The sequence below is a fragment of the Corvus brachyrhynchos genome, unplaced genomic scaffold (genome assembly GCF_000691975.1).
Source record: "Corvus brachyrhynchos isolate BGI_N302 unplaced genomic scaffold, ASM69197v1 scaffold346, whole genome shotgun sequence".
Lineage (NCBI taxonomy): Eukaryota > Metazoa > Chordata > Aves > Passeriformes > Corvidae > Corvus > Corvus brachyrhynchos.
In genome coordinates this window covers 4,775,338-4,795,636 of record NW_008238644.1, presented here as the reverse complement: position 1 = coordinate 4,795,636, position 20,299 = coordinate 4,775,338, and the positions used below count along the sequence as shown (strand labels likewise).

At 47.4% G+C, this 20,299-nt stretch overlaps 1 protein-coding gene across 6 annotated transcripts in view; it reads left to right on the top strand.

Moving 5' to 3' along the window:
• Positions 1-3,875: 3,875 nt before the first annotated feature.
• Positions 3,876-20,299, top strand: part of DCX (doublecortin) — a 76,219-nt gene continuing 59,795 nt past the window's right edge. The window contains exons 1-3 of one of the 6 annotated variants that reach the window (XM_017737572.1): positions 3,876-4,162; positions 5,655-6,045; positions 15,226-15,566. In XM_017737572.1, coding sequence (XP_017593061.1) covers positions 5,682-6,045; positions 15,226-15,566 — 705 coding nt within the window. In that variant the 5' untranslated portion in view covers positions 3,876-4,162; positions 5,655-5,681. Of the gene's footprint in view, positions 4,163-4,614; positions 4,795-5,148; positions 6,046-15,225; positions 15,567-20,299 lie in introns of those variants that run through there. The other 5 variants (XM_017737576.1, XM_017737577.1, XM_017737578.1 and 2 more) reach the window with 5 other exon arrangements.

Here is a 20,299-nt window from a genome sequence, read left to right as displayed (position 1 = left end):
TCCCTGGCAGAGTTCACCCAAAATACACAGGGGGTGTGCTGGGGTGGGGTGCTTCACTCTCTGCTGCCAGGGAATTTGTTTTCAGCTGGGAAAGATTATTGATTGTGGTGGTTTGCTTGTAGAAGAGAGGGGATGGAGCCAGAAGAGATCTCGTGCAGAAGGTATTATTCTTTCGAATGACTGTTGTGGGGTTTGATGCTTTGTTGTATCTGGGTGTGTTGGGAACATCTTGAGTGAGTTCATTGAGCTGCACAGTTTCCAGACACTCAGCACAGGAAATGGCCTTTTCACCTTCAGCCTGCTCCCTGATGGCCCCTCAGAGGATGCAAAGGCCTCTGTCTCCCAAATTTCAGAAATATCCGAAGCTAAAGTTGCCTGCTGAGATTGAGGGCATCTGCCCAGGGTGTGGGGCTGCAATGCCCTGACTCAGCACAGCCTGTGGGGTGTGGAGGAGTGGCAGGTCCCACCCAGGGGACACTGCTGCTCTGGGCACAGGTGAGGAGTCCCACACCGAGGTGGCCTCGGAGCCCAGCTTCTTCTTCTTCCACCCTCTCCTCCTTCCTCACACTGAAAGCTTTGTCCCTGCTCCTCCCTGGGGGTTCCAGTGGTTCAGGCTGTGAAGGGTCCAGTTCTTCAACCTCAAGATCTGAGCAGCCCCTGCAGATGTTTCCAGGGCTTGCAGGGGGGAAGCTGCTCTGGGGGTGATCCTCCACCCCTCTCTCCCCAGGGGCTGGGTTGGCTTTGGCTCTCCAGCACTGGTATTTAAAAGACTTTCAGATGTGTGTGGTCCCTATAAAAATAAATCTCCAAAGGAAACAAATGTTATGTGGTGAAAGTCTGCCAAGTCCTCATTGCTTATTAGCTCGCAGTATTATGTAGGAGAAACTTAACTCTATAGTCTGAGATAGGATAATTCTTTGATGAGCTCTCAGCTCTTTTGAAGATTCAGATTTAAAGGATGTTGCTCTACAGGGTCAAGATCGAGCCATTGACTTTGTGGCCTTTCAGCTGTGAGTGCCTTGACACACTTGTCAGACCCTTGAAATAATAATTTATCGTTTCAGAGGGTTTTGGTGTGTAAGTTACATCAAGCAAAGCTGTGACAGCAGTGACCAGGGATGACAATTTCAAACCAGTCCAGAACAACAGAGGTTAAAATAAGAATTGCTAACTAAACATGTGCTTCTAAATAGACTGACTTGAAGATGTTGATCCAAGACGTCCTTCAAACCCAGTGATCACTTGATTTTTCCATGATTCTGTGGGACAGCCAGGCCTTGGCTGCATATCACCCTAACTTACATCCTGTTCAGAGAATGTGCTGTGCTATCAGATGCAGTCAGGAAGCTACATAGCAAAGCAACTGGGCATTGACATCGAATATTTGGGACTGCAGCTCCTAGTGATGCTAGAAACTGGATTTTCTAGGTGTATGTGAAGAAGTTAGCACACAGCATTCACACAACCCCTGTCACCTGCAGTCTATTCCTTTCCAAAGTGTCACGGTTGCTCAGCAGTGTCAACAAACATGTATTTATACAGATTTAGTTACACAGGCAGAAGTCTAAATATTACCTTCCTGGAGGAAAGATGATTCACTTGATTCAAGGTAGATAATTTAATCTGAAGAGCTAAATTTATCTTTCCTTTGCAGCTAGATGAAATTATTGATGGGAAGCAGAATTTTCTTTCCAATTCTCAATCACTCATGCTGCCTAAAATTGTTTAGACTATGGTGTTCCAGAAGGTGAGTCTCTCCTGACGTAAATATGTTTTGACTGGCATTAACTCCTTAAGGCCAGGGAAGAAGCTCTCATGCCTGGCCAACAGAAATGAAGTCAGGAGCAGGCCCTTGCTTTCCTTGAGAAACTGCTGCTTATTTCTGTGTCTGTGGTATGAGTTATGAAGTGATTCTGTTCTCACTTGGAGAGAAGCAAATATGGTGTGATTTCACTGAGAACACGTGAAATCAGTCTGGCTCCAGAGATCTTCACCTCTGATGGTGCTCTGGCTTGTGAGATCCTCCTGGTCTTGTGGCAGGACTAAAGGAGGACACACTGGAGGTGTTTTGGGCACCGTTGAGGAGGAGCTTGAGGTTTTACCCAAGATGAACGTTACCAACATTTGCTATAGAAACCTTATCCTTAAGTCAGGGACAAATTCCTGTTCTCTCACTGGAGTAATTCTGCTTTTCAAAGGAAGTGCCCATGCTTCAAAAAGCTTCTGTCCGTGTCCTGAGCAGACGTGTCCATACAGACGCGCTCATCTCACAGCGGGTATGGTCTCACATGCAGAAAGAGGAGCCATCTGCTAGTGCTGCTTTACACCCTTTGCTGTCCTCAGAACTTTCCATACAAGTCGAATTTGGGAGATTAACACATTGTGGTACAATCCCACATGCGTTTACATCCTCCTGCCAGGTCACTTTGGTGTAGTACCTGCATCCTTAGCCACCATCCCAAAATCTGCCTCTTCTCAGAGCTGTGTGTGCCACTGAAGGCTGAATGAGGACTCTCCTTTTCTCTGTTCTTGCTGCTGCTGTACTTGGCACATGCTGAATGATTTATATTTTTGGCAATTTTTTAAAGCATGGGCAGATTTATATTTACAGCAGTATTGTGGTAAAGGAAAGAATTGTTAATTCTGGGCAGATTAAGCTCATGGTGATGAACAGCCAGGAATTATCTAATTCGGAATAGAATCTAATGGGAAGGAGAAGGTTTGAAGTCCCACGTACCTCTTGCAACTGCATCCAGAGACCTACTGAAATATGCCCTGGACAGCACAGACCCTGTTCTTCCCCATGGTCCTCTCAAGTGCTGATTCCTGAGGAAGGAGAGCAGATCTGTCTCCTCTGCAGTGATCTGACCACGCACACAAGGGAGCAGCCAAAAGCTCCAGCTCAGAGAGTGCATGGGAGCCTTTGAATAAAAGGGTGGTTACAGGGAATAAGAAACTTTTTGCAAATGTCATGTGTGAAAGTTGCTGGCAAACAAAGATGAGCTCTCAGTGGGTTTGTGTCAGTGTTGCCTGGACTGTCATGCACAGGGCAGACAAAGCTGGAATAAATACCAACTTCTTCTGTGTAAATGTGATACTGCTGTGATGTGCCAAAATGACAACATCTGATGTTTTCACTCGAAACAGACACAGTGTTGTTAGGAAAGATTTCCGTCTACAGATGGGAAAACTCTCAATTTCCAAATCCCATTCTTTTCTAAAGGAAAGATGAGGCCAGCACCAGTGGGGTTAGGAGCAGGGTTAGTGGTGCAGCAGCATAGAAGCCTCCCCCCCAGAAGGCAGGTGAAAGATTTTGCTGTCAAAGTAAAAGAGCCCAGTACAATTTTTTAACAGCTGTATCCTCCTGTAGTGGAATCAGAAAATAAACTTCTCTTACTGTGGGATATGAGGCATGCTGGATCTGTTGGGTTTAGCTTGTGTTGAATAACTCCATCCCAAAGTCCCATGGGATTTGAATGAACTGGGATTCAGCACTCTGGCTTTGGCTTGTGTCCAGTGTTAACAGAGAAAAAGTATTCAGGGGCACCTCATGCAGAACCACCAAGTGAATTCTCCCTTTCTGCTTGCCAGTGTAAACCACAGATGCCATGCAAAACCAGCACAGGAGCAGGACTGTGCCCAGTTCCACTGGTCAGAGATTTTCTCAGTTGCCTTCCCAATGCACAGGAGTCTTGTGCCAGCGCTGTACCACACTGTAGGATTGTGACTGTGACCCCCCTGTACTGCTAATCCTGTAGGATTGGGGCAATTATCCTGGGTTTTTTCCTTCTTTTTTTTTTTTTTTCCTAGTGGGGCCAGATGATTTCTTGGTACAACTGGATTCAAGGGGAAATTTGCATCCTTCCAAACACCCCCCCCAAACTTGTCCCTCTAAACCTTTTGTTTACTCATCTGTTGACCTATCCAGAGCTGCAATGAGCACCCTGTTTTCCCCTCAAACACAGACTACAAGCAGACGACTGATGGTGAGAGTGAAAATCACTGAGGCAAAGTTACCGTGAAGGGATGGAACAAGGCACTAGGACCTAGGAGGCGTCTCATCCACCCTGGCAGGAATTTCTTGCTTGGAGCTCAGACAACAAAGGCAGAGTGAGCCTGGTTTTCTTTCTCTCAGCATCTCCACCCTGCGCGCTGAAAACCGGTGAGTAGAGCTTCCCCGAGCGTCTTGCATGCAGAAAAGTAACAGAAAGGAGGAATCTTTCCTTGGTGCCTTACAGCATCTGCAGTTCATTTTAAAATCAAAACCCCTGCATCCTCTGATTCATTCCCGAAGTTGCTTGGATGTTTCATTGTTCAGTGCATGACACCAGACTGAATCTACCCCAGCTGGCATCGTGGGGGGAATGTTCCCAGCTTGGGGTTTCTGTGCAGGTCGCCTGCATTGTCATCTGCCTCACTGCAAGCTGGGGACAATGATTTTTTCTTGCATGGGTCGCGTTGACATTGTAAAATTCAGGGAAGGAGCGAGTGTAAAGGGTGGGGATGAGATAGCAACAGCTTTTCCTGGATTTATATCTGGCTGCCAAGTACTGTTGTAAATCCCATTTCAGCCCTGTGTTAACGTGAGAGCAACATACGTGAGGTGCATGTTCCTGGTGGTGCTGGGGAGTGGAAGGGTCTCTGTCGCAGGGTTGGGGGGTTCCTTCTCCTTTTGTGTTGGGGTTTGGTGCAGGAGAAAGGTTGTTCTTGAGCATAAACTAGAGACAGTGCAAAATTGCTGCTCGCTGGGTGTCAGCTCCAGTCTCGGCTTTTCTGTGCTCAGAACAATGAAAGGTAAGGAGCAGGGGCGGCGTGTCCCTGGGGCACGGGCACTTCCAGCTATTAAATCACTTAGGGCTGCCGGGGGGGAGTGGGGTGGGGTGGAAATAGCCCCTTTATTTTCTCCTCATTAAACGGGAGCAAAAATGCAATTCAGAGGAGGCTCGGGCTGAAAAGAGCTTACCGAAGCTGCGTTTCAATGACAGATTTTTCTTTGCAGTCATTTCTTCTTAGAGATGTAGGCTGGTCCTGGGAATTGATTGATGGGCTAGGAGGGGGCTGCGGATAGGGGGAAGGGTGGGCTGGATCTCATTGCTAACCCTTATTGAACAGGCTGTCACAAAGAAACTGCTTATTCCCCTGTGACCATTCTTTCATAAATGCCAGTTTATTCTAATGTTAAACATTCAGATGCTCTGGGTCCTTCCGTGATTCGACAGATTGAAGGGCTGACTTACTGGGATCTCCTTGTTTTCTGTTGCCAAAGGAAACCTCACAGGGCTTAGAGGTTTAATTCATTGCCAACTGGTGTTTGGATGAGTTTTTGGGGGCTGAGTTGTGATTGCCATGTATCCCTTTGGCCCCAAGTCCCAATTTGCTGCACTTTGAAAACTCCCAGGTGCAGGAGCAGGCAGCTCTCTAGAAACGTGTTCCCTGCCCCCAGTAGTTGGATCCCTTTCAAAATGCGAGGACCCCTCCTACTCTCAGTCCCCAGAATCGATACAAATCTGGGTCAGGGGAGGGGGCGCTTCCCAAATGCATCTGTCCTGCTCCAGACACAGCCTTAGTGTCATTTTGCTCTCCGGATTGTGGCTCTTGCTGGGCTCTAACCCGTCCCTTTGCCCTCCTTCTCTCCCCATCTCCTTCCTGCCTAGCTTCAGATCTTTAGGGTTCACCAAACTATGGAACTTGATTTTGGACACTTTGACGAAAGAGACAAGGCGTCCAGAAACATGCGAGGCACACGGATGAACGGCTTGCCCAGCCCCACTCACAGTGCTCACTGTAGCTTCTACAGAACCCGGACCTTACAGGCGCTGAGTAACGAGAAGAAAGCCAAGAAGGTGCGTTTCTATCGCAACGGGGACCGCTACTTCAAGGGGATTGTATACGCCGTGTCCTCCGACCGCTTCCGAAGTTTTGATGCCCTCCTGGCGGACCTGACCCGGTCCCTGTCCGACAACATTAACCTGCCTCAGGGAGTGCGGTACATTTACACCATCGATGGCTCGCGGAAGATCGGGAGCATGGACGAGCTGGAGGAAGGTAAATGAGCATCGCCGCCTGGTGCAGTGAGGAGGAGGGGTGGGGAGGGGGCTGCAGCACTCGGGGCTGCCGAGCAGATCGCGTTTCCCCGGGCTCTCGGCGATGCTGAGCCCCGCTGTGCCGAGCCGTGCCCTGCCGAGCGCTGCCGGGGCGGGGGCGGGGGGTGCGCTGGGTTTCCCAGTGGGGTGGGTGGGGATGAAGGGAAAAGGAAGGGGTGCTGAGGCACTCCGGTAGCGAGTGTGTAATGGGGGCGGGAAGGGTTTGTGCGCTCTGCGTATGGCGGGGTTTTTGGGGTATTATGCGCACAATGTGTGTGCAGAGGGGTGTGGTCAGGGCCGTGCAGGCACTTGGGGGTGTGTGGAGAGGGGTGTTCGGGGTGCGGGCAGTGTGCGATGGATGTTTGGAGGGCGGGGTGTTGGGGGCTGTCAGTGTTCGGGGAGCGTGTGCAGGGGTGTGTTGGGAGTTCACACAGCCTGAATAGAGAGGGGATTTAATGAACAGGGGTTGTGAACGGAGCAGGGCGTTTTGGACAGGTTGCACTCGGTGAAATTTGGGGGTTTATGCGCGTGTCTGTGCGGAGGAAGGTGTGAGGAGGGTTAATTACAGCGGAGGTGTGGGGGGTTTCTTTGAGCAGGGGTTTGTGCTCAGGAGGCGTGTGGGGTGTGCTGGGCTGTGTGTGGTGTGTCAGGGGGCGTCTCGCAGAGCGGTGTGTGCGGAGAGGGCACGGCGAGTTCACGGGCTGCTCACGACCGTGGTTCGTGCAGGGGCTGTGTGAAAGGGAGGTGCCTCGTGTGTATTTGGGGAGGGTTTCTGCGGGGACCGAGTGTGGGGTGGTTGCACTGGTGGGTCTGGGGGGCGGTGTGGGAGGCATCCCCTGCCTGGCCGGTCTGGGTGTGCAGGGGGTGCTCAGGGCAGGGCTGAGCGTGTCCGTGTGTCCAGAGGGGGTGTGGGTGTGCCTGTCCCTCCGCGTGTCACTGTGGCATGAGCGGTGAGTCAAAAATCAATGCTGCTCGGAAGGGGTGCCCTGGGGGAAGGTTTGCTGCCGTGGAGCTCAGCTGCCAGCCGTGCCTGTGCCTGGGGTGCTCCCTCTGCTGCCCTGGGTGCTGCCTTTCCCGGGAGGGTCAGGAGAAGCCCTGGGATGAAATTGCTGGGATGGCCAGTCCCGCCTCCTTGCCCGAGGCACGACCGTGGGCCAGCTCTGCTGGCAGCACAGCCAAAGCGGGCTGGACACAGGGCACCCACAGCCACCCTGCTTTTCTCTTCCCCGAGCAGTTCGTTCTTTGTTTGCACCTGGAATATCCTGTCGCAAGAGGGGAGTTGCTCTTCCCTTTTCCTTGGTGTTTTTCTCCAAGCAGACGACCTGGCCGGTTTGGTAACTACCGAAAATCCACGAGGCTTTTGCCTTTAGTAAAAGACAATGGATGTGAGTGTGTGAGGCGTGAACTGCAGGGGCTGCCTCGGCAGCGAGTCATTGTGTGACCTTGACTAAAGCAGCTCTCCCTAGAATTCCTTGACTGTGAAGCAGGATCCTCATTTCCCCAAAATACTTTGCGGGGACAAGGACACAGAATAAATCTTGGTTTCCACAGAGGAGTTTTCCTGGGAAGAAATTGCTGCCTTTCAGAGCTGTGATGCTTCCTAGTGGAGTTACTCTCAGCCCAATTACAGCTGTCGAATGGAGGTGTGGCCTCCCTTAATTTTTAGAGATTCTGCCATGTTTCATTCTGGTCTCTTAATATGGCCACAGCCTTTCTCTAATGGCAGCTCTCAGTCCTGCTTGTCCTAGGTTTTATGCAAATCTTCAGAAATAACTCCAGGAGAAAATGCAGTTCTTTATTCTCTTTTTACACTCTTCCTGCTTTTTGTCCGTGGAGTTAAGAAACCTTTAGTTGTTACAGCTGCTTTACACTGGGTTTTGCTGCAGGTAAGGAGGTACCTACTTCATGAAAATGTATCTTGCTCGTTCAGGTAGAGACAGGAGGTGCTGGCATTTGGGTTCTGGCTTTGTTCTGCCAAAATGGCATCTGGAAACAGCACTGAAGAAGAGACACTAGAACCAAAATGGGATTGTCTGTGTGGCTGTGTCCTCAGCAGAGCATCATCTAGGAAAATAAAGCCTGAGCAGAGTGAAGACAAAGGAATCCATTTTTTGAACATGCCAGAGTGGGTCTGCATGCTGCTATTGATCCCGTATTTCTAGGGGTGACCTCCACCTCTGTTGGAGAAAAGCAATTTACAGCGCCGTGGTTGTAACCGGCCTTGTGGTGAGCTCTGCCATGAGCTTGGGTGTTTGCATAGCTGTGTGCACGGTACCTGCATGAAACCCAGGACCTGGGAGTAATTCTGCTCTGTCACACAAGAACAGTGCACACACAGCCAGGGCATGTCTGCCTTGTAAATCGGCTTTCTGCTTGGAGACTGGGGATAACCAAACCAGTGCTTGTTGCTGTAGTGGGGCTAATTTATCATTGTGATTTCCAATAAACAAGTAGAACGTAGGAAAAGTCATCAAAGAGGCTTATCTCAGTGGTTTGATGGCAAAAGCTTGTAAATTACTGACAGTATTTCACATCATGTACAAAGAACTTGATTACTTCTGAGTGATTTAAAAATGTACTTACATAGCGTAGCCTGAACGTAGTTCTGGAGGGCAGAGAGTGATATTGCACAGTAGCAGCATCCTAGAGACACACATTCCAGGTGAACAAAACCCACATGGTGTGCTGCTAATTGATTGGGACTTGGAATCACCCTTTTGTTCTCCAGACCCGGAGTTCTTCCCTGGCCTTCGGGGTTACTCTCATAATGAGAGCAAGTGAAGTTTTTCTTACTCTTTTTTCACATTCCTTCCATCTGTTGGGATGTGCCTCTTGGTCCTTTCCTGTACTGCACTCTAACACCTCACATTTTGGAAGCCCACGGAACTCTGTCACACAGGTGCCTTTTTGCTGTCATATGAATTCTCCCTCCCTGCCACAGGTTGCTTTTTCCATTCTGCTCCAGGGAGCTGTCTGGTCTCCCAATGACCTTCTCTCAAAATCCACCTGCCTGATCATTTTTTCTCCCCCATTCCAGTCCTAATGGCCATCTTCCATCGCTGTAGTCATTGTCTCAATCCTAACTCCCTATTTTCAGCAGTCAGCTTTAATATATTTGTAAAAAATGCACCTGCTGCCATTGATTAGGACTGTATTCCTCCTCAATCTCTCTGCTGGTTAAGAGCAGTGCAGCATCCTGGTACTGCCCTGTTCCAGCTGATCCTGGCAGTGGTGAGCTGCTAACAGCACCTCCCACTTGTGTCCCACTGCCTTGGCTGAGACAGGAGTGGATGTTGGGCCCAGGTACTGCTGTTTATCATGGCTGGTGAATCTTTTGGAGAAGAGCACCAGGTGAGCTTTATTCTCCTTCATATAGAATTAGTTCCAGTGACCAAGACTTCAGGAAGTTGATTTATGAAGCTGCATTTTTGGGCGAGTCACTGTTGTAGCGGATAATTCTGTGCCTTGTGCTGTGACAAAACTTGCATATGAAAGATGCTAAAATAATCATGTGCCAGCCTTTCTCAAGCTAGAGAGCTCACATTTCACCCAAGTTTTTGCTAAAATTTAGTTCCTTTGGCATCTGGGCATGGTGGTTTGGTCCTTGGTTCAATTTGAGCCTCTTCTTGTAGACTCGATGCGATGAGAAGTTGTCCCACCTCATCCTTGGCTGGGTGGAGGTGGAAGCTGATGCTGTGCATTGACTTCAGCAGCCAAGATGGCTTAAGAAATGCTGCTCTTGGCCACTTGTTCTAGTCCCCACTGTCCCATAAATGAGTTCTTTGTGGGAGAAAAGGGTTTTTTAGCCCTCTCTGTAATTTTGCTGCTTTCCCATGTTCGGCTTCTTGACATAATGAAATGCACAGTGAGGCCCAACCTGGGAGTGAGGGAAAGGCACATCCAGAGGTGGATTTTATGCCCTGTACTGGCCTCCTTGTTTGAAATTTGCTCTTGCTGCAGATCAAACACTAGAAAAAGCTGAATAGGATTTTGTTTTGCTCAGTGTGGCTTCATTGCAAATGTTCTTGGGCTGCGTGAGATATTCCAGAAAGTGATTCCAAGCTTTTTGTATCCTGTCATGCCCTTGGGAATATTTTCCAAAATCTTGTCCAGGAGTATTTAAAGTAATCATAGGAGGGGCTCCAGCCTGGAATTGTGCAGAGTCTGGTGTGTGCTGGGACCAAGGGGTTTATAGGAAACATACTGGAATCTCCACCCAATGTGTGTGTGTTCCAGTTTGCCTGGAAAAGTGAAATGCCTGCAGTTTAATACTGAAACCTTGGTAACCTGTGGAATTGTTTTCTGTGGGTGTCTGTTGGCCTGATAGCCCAGCTAATTGTGTCCTACATAACAAGATTTGTCCTCGAGATTCTGTTTTATTTGCTTGCTCATCCTGGCTGTCACGCTAGGACTGGTGTGGTCCCAAAATTCTTTATGGGCATCGTGTTGTTTTGGAGGTGATTTCTAATCAAGCATTTCTTCCACTTCTTCAGCAGAACAAGAGGTGCTTCTGTTGATGGCAGAGCTCCCTGTGGAAGAGCCAAGGGAAGGGAGCTCTTGCAGGGTTCATTTTGCTATGCTGGAGCAGGTCTTTTTAACTCATAAAGCAGCAGCAAGTTCATGCATTTGAAACTAAAGGCCTCCTCCAACACCATATGGAATGAACTCTGCAAGGTGTTAAGTCCAGCTGCAGTGCTGGAAAATTCCACAAAACACAAAAGCTGGGCACAGTAGCACAATCACAACTTTGCAACTGCAGAGCTAACAGCCAGAATAATTGACTGCTGCCCACAGAGACTGTTCCTGGAATAACTGTTAACACTTAGACATTCAAAATGGCCTCAATCCAGCTTTCCTGATTTTTCTCAAAATACTTCTGCCCGCAGTTCATTATCCCTGGAAAGTTGCTGGTGCATGCTGAGGAAGGATAACTTTTTCTGAAAGCTCAGCCTGTCATTTTTGGTATTGTCACAGGGAGCTGCTGTAAGAGGGTTGGAGGATTAGTGCTCATCTGGAGCTTAGAGTTTTTCTAAGGAATCTTCTCTAAGGCAAACCTTATCTTTGCTGAGATCATCCCATCTTTAGGAGCTGAATAATCTCCTTGTGCTTGCATCAAATTGGTAGCACCGGGATGTGTCATGCACTCGAAGCCAGAGTAATTCTGTGTGATACAAGCAAGCCTGGCTTCAAATGGCAAATATGATGGTCATGACAGAAGGTCTGAGGTCTGCAGTCAGCCCATCCATTGCTCAGGGCAGGCAGGAGGAGTGAGGGAATGCCCTGGCTGGTTTGGTGGCACGATAGGAATTGTGACACGTCTGGAGCACCCTGGCATGGTGACAATGCACATCCTCCTGCGGGCTCTGGCTCTGCAGTGCAGAAAGGGCATCATGCTCTGACCCGGCCCTGCACTAAACAAAAGCTGTCCTTGGCACCACAGGGATTTTGTCAGGATGATGTTCCCCACCCCCAGTGCATGGGTGTTGGGGTTTTGTTTGGAATTAATGACGTGGCTGTCCATTGTAGCTTGCAGTGGGATTTCTGCACGTGTGCACAGCTGCTTGCTGGCTTGAGACGTGTGTTCCTGAAAATATTTGTGCACAGATTCTTGTGCTTAGGGCTGGGGAGCAGTATTCTTCTTGGGGTTGTTTCTTTTGCTCGTGACACGATCTCAAGCCTGCTTCCCATTCCTTCTGTTAATGCTGTGCACATCTTCTGCAACCACGCTGTGTCTGTCAGTCATGTTTCTGTGGCTGGCACAGTTGAACACCTCGACTTCTCATTATAGGCTTAGCACAGACAGATGTGGCAGAGAAACCCACAGAGAACCCACTCCTCCCTCTATGGTAGCACTGTTCCCTGAACGATTTCTCTTTTCTGTGGTCTCCTGGCCACAGTGGGTGGTTCAAAGCTGGAAAGTTCACAGGTCTTCAGCCTGTGCTTGCCCAATCCTGCTACCACCATGGTAAGGTTTGGGTACAGCTCCACTGTGGGAAGTGAAATACACTGTGGAAAGTGTGTTCCTGTCTGACAAATGCCATGTGCCTCACTGAGGAACTTGAACGATGATGTTGCTGCTCTTTGGGGGTCATAAACTGAGTTAGGGAAGACATTAGTTGAAGTGGTTTTTAAATGAAGTTAAAGCTTCAGGTCACATCCTTAGATCAAGGAGGGAGGAAAGAAAAGCTCCTCTTCCCTGGAGCTGTGCTGCTGTGACTGCAGAAATGCTGCTGAGAAGGGCTGCTACTCTGAACTGCTGTTCTGGAGTGTCACTCCAAGGAAATTTCTCTCCAGTTTCGGAATCCAGTAAAGTGTGGATTTTATTCGCTAGGGTTTGGGTTAAATGAAACAAACGGAGAAAGGGCAGATTCCATTTTGCACTTGAGAGGCCTCTGTGTGGGTCTGCCTGAGATCACATCTGTGGAACAAACCCTACAAGAGTTTTGCCTTCGTGCCACCGTTGCCTTTGGTGTGTGGTGGTGTAAATACACAAACAGCTGTGGTGTGTGGGGAGGAGTTCAGGACTCAGCTGGAGCTAAGAGTAATGGTATTGTACCAAACAGATCAAGAACCTCTTCAGCTTACTTCAAAACAATGGAACTCGTTAATAGAAAATATGCTCCACCACCTCCCGTGTTTACAGAACACAGTGCAAACGGGTACTTTCTTTCACTGTGAAAATAACACAGATGAAGGTCAAATGCAGATGAAAGTCGAGCCTTGCCACACTTCAGTGGCTGATAGTCTACTGCTTTTCAGGTAGGGAAGCAGAGGTGCAGGTGAGGTCAGGAGCTGGCACAGGGAAGCCTGGGGCATGGGTGACAGCAGCACTCAAATCACTTGTTCTTAGTGCTGCATTTAAACAGAGAAATCCCTTTCCTCAGAGGATAATGCACAGTTCTGCTGAGCACACTTATGAGGGCTCTGCTGCCCAGGAATTATGGGTTTGGGAGGGCTCAGGTTCTTAGGATGGTTAATTCCCTGGGAGCATTCCAAACTCCCCTTGCTGGCCTTCTCTCAGTTGTGAAACTGGAGAGAAGCCTGGGCCTGCTCTGCAGCAGGTGTTACTTGGCTGAAGCAGATGAATAAACCACAACTTATCACTTATTAATCAGAAAGATTTGAAGTATTCAAAGCTTCTGGAAAACGATATCCCCAGAGGGAATTTTGTATAATGTATGGTACTCTGGGGGTATATTGAGCGTCTATAGAGTCAGATTCACAAAATGTAAGGGATTAAGGAGCTCCAGCTATGGGCAGGGCTGCATGGTCAGTTTATTGAGGGGTGTTGCCGTCAGCAAATAGAGATTTTTACTGTTTCTTCAAGCCAACAGAACCTGCTGGTGGGATTGTTGTGTTAGTTTGGGGTACACTAGCTGACAAAACGCCCAACTGAGTGTTCATCATGAACCTTGTCAGCTCTCTTCTCTCTTCTGTAGTTGTATTCCATCTTTAGAAGGGGAAACAGAGTATCTGCTTCCTGTTGGTCAAGGATTTTGGTCATTTTTGTACAGCTGATGGAGAAGAGCTGCAGTTGGTTGTATAGGCACCATGAGTGGGCATCACTGGGGGGTTAAAATAAGTTAGAGTCCCGCTTCTTTCCTGTGGCTGCTTGTGCCATCATGCCCTTATCAGGAAGAGGGGCAGAAATGCTCAGAGTGCTGTTTTAAGCCTGTTAAAACCTGTTCATTGTGTGCCTGTTATGGTCTCACCATGGGTTCTATGAAGGGATTAACCTGGTGCCTCCATTAGAAATGCAGTTTAGTCAGCAGAAGGACTTCCAGTATGAACTTCATGCTGGACCTGGCACATGCCTGGGCCATGTGGAAGTCAGTGGGATGTCTGGAAATCCATATTTTACCAGCTGGATGTCAAATCCTGTCCTAGAGATCCCTGGATGGGAACCCAGACACAGCTGTTGTGATTTTCAAAGATATCTGAGCCCTGGAGTTTGCAGTCAAGGAAATGCAGCCAGCCTGGTTTTTGTCAAGAAGGAATTTCTTTATTTTTTTATTTTCCGAAAGAGTTAAATCTATATTTTGATTTCAAATGTATCGTAGTACACAAAGAACTTAAATTTGTAAGATCAAAGAAAACACCAGAAGAGACTCTAAAATCCTACAGGTACCCATGTCATGCCTTCATTCCTATTAAAGTTTTATCTAATGGCGAGACGAAAGCTCCTTCCTCCGGCAGTGAGTGACTTTTTTTCAGTGCATCCTCAAGTGCTCAGCAGCCTGAGTCATTTCAGACCAGACAGCTACATTCCCTTAGGGATACTGGTTTACAGTCTCGTTCTAGTAATAACTCTTCCAGCATCCATCAGATTTGCAGGCCCAAAAGAAGCTCCTACAAATCCCTTAAGGTGCTTTTAAAACCTTAGATAGATAGGATCCTGTAAAGTACAGACAAAGCCTGAAAGTAATTCTGGGTGGGATAGGGAAGGGCTTTTTGTGAATTACTAACAAGACCATGTAACCCTTCTCTGCCATGTTTAAATTTGGATTTAATGTATTTTTGGTTGGTAGCAGCCATGTAAAAGCAAGCAATGGTATTTGGTGCAGTGTTTAGTCTCAGCTGCCGCTAGGTCTGTCCCCTAATAAACCACTGATGATCTAACAATGCATATTTGTTATGCTTGCTAGATTTATCAAGGCTACTTTTAGTGGAGACTATTCAGGACAAGATTTTGATTATTTTTCAGGCATGATGCAGAAGGCACTTTGTGGATGAATGTTGATGTTCTCTTGGCAGGGAATGACACACTGAAATAGTAGCTAGGTCTGTAAAGACAAAGGGGAAACTGGCAAATTTATGAAATAATGGGGGTGGTCAAATGAATTTACTGTTCTGAAGCTCTTGGAAAGCTTAGCTGCATCTTGAAGTACCTAAATACTTCTATAACTCAACCTCTTTTAACCCCTGGCTCATGTGATTGTATGTATTTGCTGATGGCTGACTTGCTTACTTTGTGGAAATACTGGCAATATTTAAAATAAGCATAAATACGACATTAAAATAAGGCAGAATGTTTTAAGAACGAGCAAATGGCAACAATTATTAATGGTTTGCATGATCCATGGGGGAAGAGCACAGAGCCTGTTTTCTGGTAGTTACTGTAGAATCTCCTTCCTTCCTCAAGGGGAGAGTTACGTCTGCTCGTCTGACAACTTCTTCAAGAAGGTGGAGTACACCAAGAACGTCAACCCCAACTGGTCAGTCAATGTGAAGACCTCTGCCAACCAGAAAGCACCTCAGTCCCTGGCCAGCAGCAACAGCGCCCAGGCCAAGGAGAACAAGGATTTCGTGCGCCCCAAGCTGGTGACCATCATCCGCAGCGGGGTGAAGCCCCGCAAGGCCGTGCGGGTGCTCCTCAACAAGAAGACTGCCCACTCCTTTGAGCAAGTCCTCACTGACATCACTGAAGCTATCAAACTGGAGACAGGGGTGGTCAAAAAGCTGTATACCTTGGATGGGAAGCAGGTAGGAGGTTTTACAGATGTTCCGTCTTTTTCTTCCTCTTATCGTGCGGCTTTGCTGACTCAGACCAATTCTTGAAGCCTAAAATTAAGCTGAGATGATTGCTGCCATCTGTTCTCTTAGAAGTGTGGCTTCTCATGCCAGTGGTTAGGTTACTAAATTTTCCCTGATATTAATACCAAGTGAAGAATGTAGCCGTGGGTCTGGGTGGAACAGATGCTGGCCCTGCACGCCGGCGTGTGGTGCGTGTCTTCTGGGCCAGCTAAATAAATAACAGGAGGAGTTGGGCTCACTGCCACCAGCTGATCTGGCTCTGGAGTAACTGGAAGAACTCTCCAGCTTTGGCTTTGCTCAGTGAAAACGTGTTGCTTGACTTTCCTTGCCCTCTGATGAAGGCTTGCTAAGATAAAGTGATTGATCCAAGCGTGCTCTTCTGGCCAGCTCCAGAGTGAGCAGGGAAAGCGTGGAACTGTGGTGCAATTCCTTGAGGTAACATGCAGAAAGAGTCAGAAATATTTAGCAGGTCATCATATTGTGCTTCATGTCTACATGTTGCTGGAACTGAAGGAAACATCTGTCTCTTGTTAGCAGCTACACAGCAATGAGCCATTTCAGATTGCTGTATCTATGAAAAGCCTTAAAGGAATGTGAGGGGATCATTTTTAGAGCTGGGAAGAGCTGGATTCTTCAAGGCAATTCTGAGCTTGATTTAACATTTCTGTTTATTGTAATTGAGGAACGATCTTATTTTTGTCACTATTCTTCCTGCTCCAGATTCTGGAGTGAGGCAGCACAGCTCTTGTGTGGGTTTGGACACTGGCTGTTCTAGGGGTTGATGGTTTTGCTTTAAATTAACTCTGTCCTGTCTCTGGAGAAAATTGTTTAAGTACTGGCTCTATCCAAGAACATGCAGATTTTACATATAAAAATGTTTGTCCCAAATACAGGTCCCTACAGTGTCCTGCACAGTCCAGGTGTAGTGCCTGGGTGCTGAGAGCAGCCTGACAGTCTGGTGGCCCTGCCCATGGCAGGGGGCTGGAACTGGATGATCTTTAATGTCCCTTCCAACCCAAACCATCCTGTCATTCTGTGATTCTTGCTTTGTCCCATCCTCTGTGTCCTGCACATTAGTTACTGTCTGGTTCCAGCTTCAGATACACAAAAAATCCCATCTGTCTGCCGAAGCTTTCCTTTCCACTTGTCTCAACGCAGCACTTTTCCTTCCTAAGATGCATAGTTTGAACATGAGGGGGTGACTGTCCAGCTGCACTCTCCATAGCCACAGTAACCTGCTGTAAGTGAGCAGTGATACAAGGAGCGATGGAGAGCTGTGCTCCCTGAGGTGGTCACACATGGGCACAGGACCATGCCCTTTGGATCACAGCAGCTTTGCAGAGGGTTTAACAATTGCATCTGGCCTGAGAGCAGCTCCCTGCTCATGCTGACGCACAGAGTCCTGTTGTTCTCCCAGCTGGGAATGAGGAGCTTAATCTGAGCCTGTGAGTGGCCTCAGTTCTTTGAGAGGTGCTGGCAGTTTGGAGGTGAGATGTTGCTTTGGATGGTGCAGAAACAGGATGCTCCATGAGCTTCCATCAAACTGCTCTCTTCCCCCCTTTTAGCTGTTTACAGGAGCAAGTGGTGATTCCTCTGGCTGGAGAGCAAGACAGGATCAGCCCTGATATGACATTTAACTTGTTTCTCTGGCTTTATAATTCACCATTTTATGCAGTGAGATATTTCATTGCATGCTGGAGACACTACTGGGAGTTTGTGTGTGCAAACGCACACCCAGTATTGCAGTCCTTGGAAACAGCAAGACTGTGATTTGGCAATAATGGGATGTTTGATATTTATTTGCAGCATCAATTACTGTTGAAGCTTCCTGAAGAGCACACCTGGTTCACCAAGGCTTTGTGCTTAGTGGAAGGTTCCCTTCCATGCTTGTTTTTCACTATAGATGTGTGTTCTAAGTGTGCAAGTCAGAGCTGGAAGCTTCTGCTGTGGGTGCAGTGCTGGCTGTTTAGGGTTTCCATGACATACTGCTCCATAAAATCTGACCTCCTGACATGACATTAGGGGGTTTTGCATGTCTGATGCTGACATTAGAAAGAGATTACTGAATGCGTAATTCTGACAAACAGCACTTTATTTTCAGGAGGAAATATTCATGCAAAAACGCAAGCTGCTCAAAGCTGAAATACTGACAAGAATCCTGACAGCCTGTCTCTTTGAGTGCCATCAGAGGCACGTTGCTCCCTCTGTTGTGAAATGATAAAATTTACAAAAGGAACGTACAAAGGAAAATCATCCTTCCTCAGTCCACGAGCTGGAACTTAATGAGGGGAGATGATTATTTTATTTATAGGCATTTCCATAGTGCTCATCAGTGGAGTAATCAAGATGCTTTAGAAGTACAGACAGTGGTGGCAATGACAGGGTGGTGTGTGAATAATTACATTTCTGTGCACTGCAGACCTGCTGCAGTTGGAGTGAGAAAGCAGCTAATTGAGAGCTGGTGGGCTGGATTTGAATAAATGTAGCACTTGAAACAATAGTGAGGTTAGGTTATTTTAATGAATTTTTGTTTCTTTTTATGTCTTGGGTTGGCTGGAGAAATACGGCCCTTGAAGCTGCTAAATGAGCATCTTGTGTTTAAGTAGTATATTTAACTTGCACATATTTCTAATGTCTGTACTTGAGCTCCTTCCCTCCCTGGAGCATCTCATTACCTCTTGGTGCACACCACGGAGCTCAAGAGGTTTTTCAGGTAGTTGACCAAAAATGGGTTGTGACGGGGGATCACAACAGAGATTTAACTTCGGAACTTCCGTGGCTGTACAGGAAATGGTGTAGGTCAAAGGATTCAGTGCATTAAACAAATGCTTTAATGGGCCAAATCCAGCACTTTGTTCCACAGCTACAACTGCTGTCGTTTTGAGATGTGTAATACATGTAATTAAAATATACACATTCAGGATTTAATTTGGTCAGGCCTGTGAATCACGCTGGAAAACAGTTATTTTGGTAGATTCTTCCTCCTTTTTTAAACTCTTAGTTCTACCCAATGTCCCAAACAAGTCTGGATTCCTGGCAGCACTGGCTACTTGATAAACACACGATGACAGATCCTGCCTCGCGTCGTTAGCAAACCAAATTAGAAAGCAGAATTTGAGACCGTGGATGAAGTTGCATTTGGATATTCTGAATGCAGTAAGCTGAGCTAGACTCTGCAAGTGTTGCATAGATTTACTGTCCTGCTCGTGCCTGAGCTTCCTTCTCACCGTGGTGCACAATGGGTCGGTGCTCTCTGGGATAGGGGAGGCTGCTCCATCGCTGGCAGCCCAGCGCAGCTCCTTTCAGCACCTTGCTTTGCAGGTGGGCTCTGCCTGCATTCCTTCCGGCTTTTAAGTGACCTGTGAAAGCTGGTGTCTTCTGTGCACACTGAACTTCTCTTTTTCTGCCCTGCATTTTACATTTTATTCTAAGGTCTGTGAGTTGTTCAGCCAAGTGCCTGAAGAGATGTAATGAGAAATATCACTCTTTTTTTTTGGTCATTGGCTGAGTTGGGTGATACTCTGGCATAACCAGAAATTCATCAGACGTGTTCAGTTGTACTTTAGCATTAAGTTTTGGCTTTTTTTTGGTATAGAATTCCTCCTCCTTTTTCTTCAGCTGTTTAGCTAAACACCCCATTGTGTGACCCAACAATTATCACCACAAATAAGCAGAATAGGTGCTGTTCAGAGCAGGGAGAGCTTGTATGCTTCAGTTCCACATAAATGGAGATATTCTGGTCAACAGGCAGGGAACAGATTATGGTTTTAGCCACAATAACATGCAGTGATCTCCTCTGGCCTTTGAAATCTTCAAACACGGGGAGAAGTCAGCCATGCTCTGCTCATTGGCTGTTCTCTTGCCCAGACACAGTGCTGCTGCTCCATCTGAGTGTTAGCTGTCTCATCAGATGAAATTACATCCATTTCCATATGTCAGGGCACTTGTGACTGTGCTCCCAAAAGAGTTTCCAGTCTTAATAAAATGGTCCCCTCTAGCAGCCTTTGCTTTGATAAGGATATCGAGTGGCAGGTGATGAGTGGAGTTCATTCCCTGTTTGCAGAGCTGATGCCAGTGCCCCAGGGGCCAGCCCACCTCTCCTGGCCAGGCAAGAAGTTGCCATTTCATTTCATTTCAGGTTTCCTGCACTGAGGAAGGGCAGCAGCCATGGAGGGAGAAGCAGGATGACTAAGCTTACAGCAAGTTTAAAGTTGGGACTTTGTGATCAAAGTCAATGAAATAGGTTGATAAAGCATCTCCTAAATACTGCACTGGAGAAACCAAACAAACTTTGGAGCTGCTGCACTGATTTTAAGCTGGTATTTGGAAAAAAAAAAAAGTAAAAAATTAATTGCTCAAGTGTTAGTAGTGGACCAAACTTTTCCAAGACAGTGTAGATCTATTGATTGTATTAATGAAACTGTATCAATGGGACATAGGACAAGGTTTGTACTGAAATACTGAAATTCCTCCAACATCTGTAATCTGTGATTGGTGCTCAGGAAGAAGGTGACACCTGTGTGACTGTACCCAGTAGCATCTGCAAGGCTGGAAGATCAGAGGGAAGCTGTTCCCTCCAGAGCCCAGGCAATAGTTACCCCACACCCTGAGGCACGAGGTTCAAGGTTAGGAAGTGAGCAAATTGCTTTGGGTTATCGCACACGTTGAGGGGAAGGATGTCA